At 31.8% G+C, this 10,243-nt stretch overlaps 1 protein-coding gene across 1 annotated transcript; it reads left to right on the forward strand.

The window, feature by feature from the left end:
- Nucleotides 1-3,916: 3,916 nt before the first annotated feature.
- LOC107946455 (transcription factor TCP12) lies at nucleotides 3,917-6,117 on the forward strand. Its single transcript, XM_016880786.2, has one exon. The coding sequence runs from the start codon at nucleotides 4,436-4,438 to the stop codon at nucleotides 5,939-5,941; it is 1,506 nt and encodes a 501-aa protein (XP_016736275.2). The 5' UTR covers nucleotides 3,917-4,435; the 3' UTR covers nucleotides 5,942-6,117.
- The last annotated feature ends 4,126 nt before the right edge of the window (nucleotides 6,118-10,243 follow it).

Here is a 10,243-nt window from a genome sequence, read left to right on the forward strand (position 1 = left end):
TTGTCCAAGTTCATTTCAAACTTAAAATTTTTAAATTTATAAAAGATATTTTTCAAAAAAACCTATAATTTGTAAAACATTATTAAAATTTATAAAAAATATATTCAAAAAGTTCAAAAAATTAAAAAGTAATAAAACCATTTAAAAGTTAAGAAATGAATCTAGGCAACCATATGTCCAGGTTCATTCAAGATGATTTTCTTAATTATTTAAATATTAAAAAATATATTTATTTAAAAATATGATGCATATTTATTTATTTTTAATTCTATAATTGGTACATTTTAGGATATATAAAAAAATATTTTAGAAATAATGTATATAAATTCTAATTTTATTAGTCATATGTGTAAAGTTTTTTTTATAAAAAAAGGTGAATATATCTAATTAAAAATGTGTATCAATTAAAAAATAATTTTAAAAAAATAAATTTGAAATAAACATTACAACCATAGGTTAATTCAAGTAAAAAATAAATATTTTTCAAATATATTTTTAATTTTTAATTTTTTGTATTTTTGTATTTTTTACTGACGTGGTACTTCCATATTAGAAACTGAGCAACATGGAGCATCACATCAGCGTCGTTAACAGTCACGTTAGTACTGCAATGGTCAAAGATGGAAAATATTGGTCAAAAATTTAATTATTATAATTTGAGAATTTAAGGATTTAGTTAAGTACGTTTTTCGTAGAGGAATTTAATTGAATTTTTTATCGAGCTTATATACCCATTTACTTTTGTAATCCTTATTTATATGATTTTGATGATTACTTTTAAATGTTTTTATCTAAATGCAATTTTGTGTTAATCTGCACTGGAAATTTGTTTTCTTCATAGTTAATCCTTTTATCTATACTATTAATAAAACTCTTGATTTAGTTGGTGTCACAGGTTAACTTAACATTAACTCATAAAGAATTTAATATATTTTTAAAAAATTTTAATATGGTACATATTTCATGTGTTATTATTAATTGGTTTCAAGTCATACACTTTATTATTTATTATATATTCTTTTTAAATACATATTTATATTTTATATTTGTGATTTATACATGCGTGATAAAAAGTTGTAATAATTAATAAACATCTTTACATTACAATTTACATTTACAATAACTTACAAAAAAAAAATCTAATAAACAATCACATTTTCCTATAGAATTGTTTAACTTTTTCTAATTGAGGAAATAAGTAGTTAGAATTGTGTGTAAACTAATTTAAATATATAAATAATTAATTCAATTTTAAAAGGAAATGGACGTTGGATTAAAATTCTCAATTATGGGCACATATGTATAATATATAAAGCTATTATAAAGTATCCTATCATAGGTATTAAAATGTCATGGAAATAATATGTAGATACCATAAGTTATATTTATAATTTGATGAGGGGTTAAATTATAAATACCCAAAATTGATTTAATAATCAATTATTTAAAGAAGTAGTGGTTCCCAAGAAATAGGGTTATGTCATATTTCATTTCATTCCCATAAAAGAGTTATACAAAGAGAGAAACTATTTTCTTAGAAGATCAAAACCTTTTAGGCAATCTTTAACAGTGAATTCAGTTAAGCTTCCACATCTAATTTTGTTCTTAATGATTTGACATGACAAATCTTGATTTACAATTTTAAGCTCACATCGGAGTTTTACGGTTTTAACAATGTGCGTAACTTTTTTTCTAATTGATGAAATTAAGTAGTTAGAATTAACTTGCGTTTTCAATCTAAAATTTTTGCTATGATTGTATTTAATTAAATAATTAATAAACTTTTAATTGTAATTTAATAGTTAACAAACTTGCTTTGATGTGATTGAGGAGGTAAAAATATTTAATTTGAATGGTTTCTTAAATTTAATACTGACTTCATAAATAATTGTTAACAAAAATATTTTACTAGAAACATCATTAAATTAAATTGTTGAAAAGGTTTGAAAATTTTATGGCAAATTTAATTTATATGTGTTAAATAATTAATGAATCCAACATATAACTTATTTTAATTATAAATATGAGTGTCTCAATTTCATCATGTACGGTTATGTGTAGGCTTAAGTTTAGTTAATCTAGTTTGTGTTGGCCGATTGTGCTATAATGGTTTATTTTTACTTTGTGATACTTACAGTTTATGTTATAATAATTTGATACTTATAGTTCCTCTAACATATACTTGTAACTGTACATGTAACAATTTATTTTATAATAATTTTTAAAATTTTACTTCTTCTTTTTTTAATTTTTTTGCAAAATCTCACATAAACTTGTTCATTTTAGATGGATTATATATTCTGAAAAGTAAATATATATTTGTTAAAAATGTAAATTTAAACTAAAATAATGAAAAAAGTATTTTTATATATACACAATTATTTATTCTTATATAAAATTTGTATGTATTGTTGGTATTCAAGTGGAGACCTCATGCATATAATTTTAATGAAGAAAGTAAATGATTTTGATGGCAAATAAATATTCAGTTTGTGTGGTTGCCAAATATGGTGTAATATAAAGCAAGCGTGATGAGGTACTTACAACACAATTTTGTTGGTAATTAATAAAACGTCTCTTTTATGAACATAGAAAAGTTATAAAACAATGTTGTGTCTATACCATAAATGAATAAACGGAGCATCCAAATTCCAAAACTGGAGATTTCTTTTCTCCTTTTTTTAACTTTTCAAGACAAAGTAGTTTATTCCCTGACACTTAATGATAATTACCTTCCTATCTCTTGTTATGAGTAACCAACCTCTGTCCCATTATTTGAGAGCACCCGCAATCCAGACAAGTGGCAACGTTCAAAACTTTACGTAGTAAATGGCACTAACCTCGATTATTGTTTATTTACTGAAATCTTCTGCTTCAAATGGAAAAATAAAGAAATTAGAATGCGATGCAAAGTGGGAGAGTTGAAGCTAGCTATTTGTTTTTTTTTTGGTTAACTGTGCAAACAACTTCATGTAGTAATGGTACAAGTTATTTAGCATATATGAGAAAGTGCACTGGTAACCTGGCTTTCAACTAGCAGATCATGATGTTGTTCCGATGGAAATATTTGCTTAAATTTATCAGCCCACGTGCACTAGGGTTTTCAGAAACTCTCTTTATGGATATGGATATGGATATAGGGTTGTACTACTTCTACTACTACTAACTAGACATGCAGACATTTATATTATATAACTATCGGTGGAAATTAAATAACCAAGTTTTCCTTTTTCTCACTCATACCTACAGGCTGCATATGTGCAAAGCCAAGGCTGCAACTGCAAATAGTTTGCAAGAAAATGAGCGCAGGAACTTAATTGCCACTATGACTATTGACTAGATATGTTACTCATGATTCATACATCTTTAGATGATATATTTATTTGAAATTAGCTAAACTTAATTTCCATTAATGTTTGTCATGACTGACGGACTAATTACTAAGAACAATAAAGAAAAAGCCCCTGAGAGATACATACACACATTGGATTAACTTGTAGTATTGCGTATGAATATTTCTACCATGCATTAATACCATTTTTTGAGTTGAGAACCTTTTTTTTTTAATTATGAAGTAACTAATTTTAATCTAACATTTCAGAATATGACAGGAATGGGGGAGAAAACGAGAGGAATTAGGTGAGAGGAGTTCCAAGGAAGAAGGAAGGAAAGAAAGGGCATGAACAAATGAGGTCATAGAATAGAGTTAGTTGATATGGAAATAATTAATTAGGAGGTAGGAAGATTAAGGAGGAAGAAAATGAAAGAAGGATCCCAATGAACAATGAAGGCATAGACAGTAGTCAGAGGGAAATGAAACCGGGAAAGCGACATTTGGTCACCCAGTCAAAGAAAGGCCTTTGCAATACCCATCCATGGGCTGTAAAAGCAGACTCTACCCCCTCTCTACATATGCTTCTCTTTCTTCAGCTGCGCTATAATGAATTATTGTCCTTGTGTTTCTTTGCTTGCTTTTTTCTTCTCACCCTTAGCTCTAGTTAGCTAGGTTTAATAGAGGTGGCCTCTCTCTCTGGTGTTAGTTCTGCTGATACTCTTTCTCTCATATAATCTGAAAAATAAGAAAGATAATAAGAAAGAAATAGGAAGGGTTGCCATCAAGCAACTACCAGCACCCACGTGAAGTGTCACAACACCGGAACTTGGGGCTTGCTAATTGCTATGCTTCACATTCAATTAATCAATATATCCCCTCGCTTTCATAGCTTCTCTGCCTCCCACCAACTGTGCTGTGCTTCGTATCCACTCACTTCCGTAGTTCCCTCTTTCTTTTCATTTTCAAGCTGCCCCAGTTCAGTTCCTCCTCCCCCTTTTAAAAAAAAAGATGGACAACTACTTTTGTCTCCAATAAATACCATCTACTAGCGTGATATTTCAGCTTCCCCTAGATTCAAGAACACGATCTGTATGCAGACCCATGTTTCCTTCCAGCAACAGTTACAACCCTTGTCCCTCGACCATCCATGCCATGCCTGGAAACTCTATTTCAGCTGATCAACACCCAGCAGACTCTTCACTGGAGGATCACCCCCCTCCTTTTTTTAACTTTCCTGCATCTTTTTTTGACGATGACGATGATGATGGGTTGCTTATGAGTCACCTTTTATCCCAAGCACAGCAACAAATCTTGGGGTCCAGTAGCAACACGGCACCACCGGATTCCGAGATTAATGCAGCTCCTCCAATAAAGGAGACCAAAAAGGTGCCGCCCAACCGGAAGAGAAGTAGTAGCAACGGTGCAAAGCAGGGGATTCCTCGAAAGAGAACCGGAAAGAAAGACAGGCACAGCAAGATCTATACAGCTCATGGTCCAAGAGATCGGCGAATGAGATTGTCACTTCAAATTGCCCGTAAGTTTTTTGATCTTCAGGACATGCTAGGCTTCGACAAAGCAAGCAAAACTATTGAATGGCTCTTCTCTAAATCCAAGGCTGCTATCAAGGAACTCACGGAAAACCTCCCAGCACTGAAGCACAGATGCAGTGAGGGAGGAAAGAGTGTGTCATCTACCTCTGAAAGCGAAGTAGTGTCGGCAGCCAAAGAGTGTCAAGACAATATGGGAGACCAGCAAGGTATTATAGCAAGTGGAGAAGCCATGAGAAGTACGACTACAGCTAGAGTGACAAAGGAAAGAAAATCACGTAAAGTTTCATTCAATCATATTGTTGCAAGAGAATCCAGGGACAAGGCAAGAGCAAGAGCAAGGGAGAGAACAAGAGAGAAAATGAGGATGAGAGATCTTGAAAAAACAAATAAATGTTCAGATGAGTCCAACCCTAATGAATTGGAAGAATTGCAGTCCTCGAGTCCTCTTGAAATTGGCGAAAATTCGGGCCCCTCTACTGAAACAAACTATAGTCTCAAGGTTGTGACAGAAAAACCCCACCATAATACTGCGGACTCGGACTCGATAGAACATCAAATGGATTTTGTAAGCACCGTTGAGAAATTCCTGGGCATCACAAGATCGTCATCCATGTTTAATTACTCAAACAACATTGCAGACTCAAGGGAAGAAAACTCAGCGGAAAACTGTCCAGTATTTTCAGGAAATTGGGGCATGAACAATGAGAGGATCCATTACAGTTACTGTGCGATGACAAACATCAAGGATTCAACAGGTATTACCCAAGAACAAAACCCTAGTATAATTTTCATGACGGACCCTAATGAGCAAGAGCAAAAGTTTAGTTCAAGTTTTATGTCCAACTCAAATACTCAAGCGGAAAATTCTACCACCAATCTCATTGCCAACTCATATGCAAAAATGATGAACCATAATTCAGACTTGAGGAACCCCTCAAATGCCCATGAAGGAAGAAACCCTACTTCAATTCTCATGTCCTCCTCGCACATTGGCTTGCATTCAGATTACCACGAAAATCCCGCTGTTTCCAGTAAATTCCACCATTTTTACTTATGAAGATTGTTTTCATAAACCCTTTCCTGTTTCCTGATTATGTTAAACAAAAATTGTTCGGCTATCTTCAATTTGATTTCCGTGTGATGAATCCTCTCCGCTAAGTAATGGTGGAATGGACTAAATATTGTTGTATTTCTTCTATCAAATTTATCAGAATTTGACTTTGTGGTTTGCCATTCTCGTATATCTGAATGTGTTTTTTCTTGTCACTATGATATAAAGTAGCCCCCTAAATCAGAGACAAATTGTATATTATTGAACTAATCAAGACAATGAAATTAATATCATGTTTATCTTCCACTGGTGAGGAAGATGAATGTTCACATTATATATATATGTAGGTATATGATTTAGGGTGAAAAGAAGAAAAAGGAATATAAATAATCATTGATGAAAAGGAGTGCTCAAGTTTTTTAGTGCCTTTTGCATGTATTGCATTAGCTAGCTAGGAGCCTAGCAAGGACTCAATCTGTGTCAAAACTAGCTAGGCTTAATTTGAACCGTGGGACTCTTCACTTTCTTTCCTTGTAGAGTTAATTTGTTCAAAAGCACCTTATAATAGCTATGGACAAGACACTGTTATCACCAAACATAATTTGAGATTCAATGCACTGCAGGCATGGTTATTTATATGTAGTTTTCGCCATCTCAGTTACAGGTTGCAACAAGAATTCCTATACAAGGGCGTACGTGCTGTTAGTAATCTCATATAGAAATATTTATATTTGTCAAAACTATCTTCTTTTATCCTGATGAATTTTTTTCTCAATAACAATATATAGCGTATATAATATATACATCATAATATTACAAATCAATGATGAAATTCTGACCATATCTATTCATTAGATATAGAATGCAACAGAGGTAATTAAAGGGCTAACCTTTAATAGAACATGTATGGTTCTAACCTTCAACACTTTTCTGTCAAAAACATGTCTTAGATAACTGAAAACCCAGCATGATTATTGATCACAAAGGAGTTACTGAAAAGTAACAAGTCGTGCCTTTTTAGTGCAAGTGAAGAGTGTAATTTTACAGTAACAAGAACAAATAAATAAATCAAGAAAAAAAATTATGTAGAGGAAATTTGTTTGTTATCGTGTCATGACATGCTTCTGTTGAACTTCAGATTTCAGTAAGTTAGATTACCCCAAGGTGATTTCTATTACTGGCCTATACTTCGGCAGACACTCTACTTACCATTGCATGCTGTAGCATTGCAGATTCCTTTTTTTTTTCAAATATTATGAATACAGTTAATCAGTAGAGTTTATTTCCTCACCTTAATGTCTGACAATCTTAATGGTCCATCTGCTCCAACTTTATTTCTTTGGTCCTTTGACGAACTGTTTGTAGCCTTATTTTGTTGATTTTTAGCTGTAAACGTATTGCACTTAATACCTATAAGATCACATAAGCCCTATGGAACATAGGACAAACCTATAGTATCTTAATTGATTTTACCATTTGTATTAGTCGCTCATGCTTTCCGGGTGCTTAATATCTATATTAAGCTAGTAAGCCAAATCATCATCAGGGTCTAAATGTCCAATCATATATTGTGTTGTTCTAAAAAAAGAAAAACAGAAACCATGCATAAATAGGCATAGCAAGAAAGCAAATGATGACATTGTAAAATCATTCGGAGAAGCTTGGTTGGTTGGGGAGCATATGCATCAATACCATTGAAGACTGAAAGGCAGGTATGCATTTATTTTGCTAATTACCCAAGAATTCATTCCTACCAATAAACTTTTGCAAAAGGAGTTAAAGCTACTTCGTCTTCTCTCTGTCTCTTCATACCCTTTACTTCCTGATTTTTTCTTTTGAACTGTACTGTTACTTCTTGATTCTTTACTCAAGAAAGCACATACGGATTAACCAGGAATAAAGAACTTGAAATTTTGGTCGTAGTATTTCCTAGCTGCTTCGCCTATGTAAACAATTATATCAATGATAGTTTTTCCTGGTCATGTATAATAAGAAATAAAGCACATCATGCTGAAAAATTAATCAAACAATACTTTTCAATTGATTTCTCCCAACTCAATCGATCTGAACAGAAACTAAACTCTTTCTATAACAGTTTACTGCAAATTAATCCATATACCAATCCCTTCCTCAATATCTAACAGTTATATTTTATCTAGGTGAGATATTTAGAACTAATGCATAAGTTGCAACATATGCACCTTTTCTGTATATGAACGTACAGGCCACAAGGAAGAACAGCCAGCTTTCGTGATTGATCTAAATGTCAAATTAGATGGCTTTCCTGCCTGTTTTCATAAACTTTTCTTGGCTATCACATCATATTTTTGAATGTTATCTCAATCTTCAATCCTATGTAATTTCCTAATAAAATTTCTGCATTCCATTTATGCAACAATCAGAAGTACATAATGAATTCTTAGAGGTACGAACGATCAAAAGATAAACTCTAATGCATTCATATCACCAAGCATTATGCTTCTGTTTTTCAATATCAAGCTCCTTATGTGATAGAGATCGAAGACTAAAAAGACAACCATTAATTCTAGTCTCTACTAGGTATTGGAGTTTGGTGTCTAACTGAAGGAAGGATCAGAAAATCTTTGTGACGGTCGATGTGAGAATATTGGGAAAACTAGCCAAGGCTTCATTTACCTTTAATACTTTATTGCTCAACAAGTGTAAGTAAGACGTAACTAAACTGTGATGAGGGTGACAGATAGAGGTGGACATAGCAAGTTGAAACTTGTGGTTAGGCGAAATGATGGATGAAGAATATATCAAAGTTACAATATGGGAAATGCGGAAAATTGGGCCGAGAAATTAAAAAGGATAACACACCCAAGAAGATTATGTTTGATGGGTGGAGAGGGGAACACCTGCCAACTAATGCTTATAACTACGTATCTCCAAACTCAAACTTTAATGTTTCCCAAACCAAAACCTGCAAGAAAACAAATTAGGTACATTAGATACACACACCAAGTACTAGCTCATCAATGATCATCCGCTACCCAACTGTTGTACCCCAGCCTGGCCGCCGCCTCATGGGTTAAATGCTAAACCATTTATATGAATTCCACAAGCGAAAACAAATTAGCTCCACCAAAACAACTTCATTCTTTTATTATTCTACTTTTAACCTAAACCAGCTTGCAATTAAAAAACAAAAAATCGTGAAGCTTCCTCAAATGCTAAAAAATTTCCTAAACATCGAAATTACTAAACCTTCATTAGTACCACATCGTATTGTCTAGCAAGAGTAATAAGCCACACTTTTAAGCTCCCAATTGAAACATTTCTGTCAGTTTTCAATATCTTAACGTGTCACGCTATCCCTCCGTTATGTTTCTTACTGTGATTGGGTTGCTGGAATTTATGAGATTTGTGACCATAATTATTCAATGAATGATACATTCACCAAATTCTTACATATTTAATCTTATTAAGCTTAATCTTACAATGTTAATGTTTCAAATTAACACCAGTCATGTATTTGTACAATTCATACACTAAAGGAGTAATCATACATATTCTGTGATAATTTGAGTAATTATGAAAATAGGAAATAAAAGCCCTTAGTTCCTCTCCATTAAAAAAAAAAAGTTAATAATTTTCTCATCATTTAAAATCGAACATCAAAAACAGTAAAAGAGAAAAAAATATCAAGCATCCCTCTTTTCATAATTATAAAAAACCAATAAGTTTTTATCTTAAATTCTACTATTTTATGATTGAATTTCTACCATATAAATCATAGTTCAAGTTCCAAACTTAAAGATTACTCAAGATATATATTATTTGATTCGTAAAAGTATATTGTGTAAATTTTATTTTATAAAAGCTATTATATTTTATAGTTCACAATTTAATAAAAAAAATCATTATTTTTTTAATTTGTTGTATATTGAGAGCTTATAAAAATTAAAGTTTGACCACTCACTAAAATTTTTAATTTGGTCAAATTGGTTGTCTTCAAAGTGACTCATTCACAATGACATTATTATTGGTAGATGAAACAAGTTTTATAAGTAAATGACTATGAAATTAGAATAAAAAAGAAATCCGAGTTGTGATAACTAAAAGCATTAATATCTCAAATCAAAACTTTGAAAGTGAATTAATAGCATGCCATTACCTTAACCCAAAGATTGGTTATGATGATGTAATAGATTTCTCATTATGAGATATTATGGTCACATTGAGAGTGAATCAAGAGCATTACATTACCTTAACGTCTTAATAATGTGTTATATTACTCAATATATGACACTAATGATCACTTAATTATTTGTATAGTTCACGCTA

Source organism: Gossypium hirsutum, chromosome D12 (assembly GCF_007990345.1).
Source record: "Gossypium hirsutum isolate 1008001.06 chromosome D12, Gossypium_hirsutum_v2.1, whole genome shotgun sequence".
In the NCBI taxonomy this organism is placed as follows: Eukaryota; Viridiplantae; Streptophyta; class Magnoliopsida; order Malvales; family Malvaceae; genus Gossypium; species Gossypium hirsutum.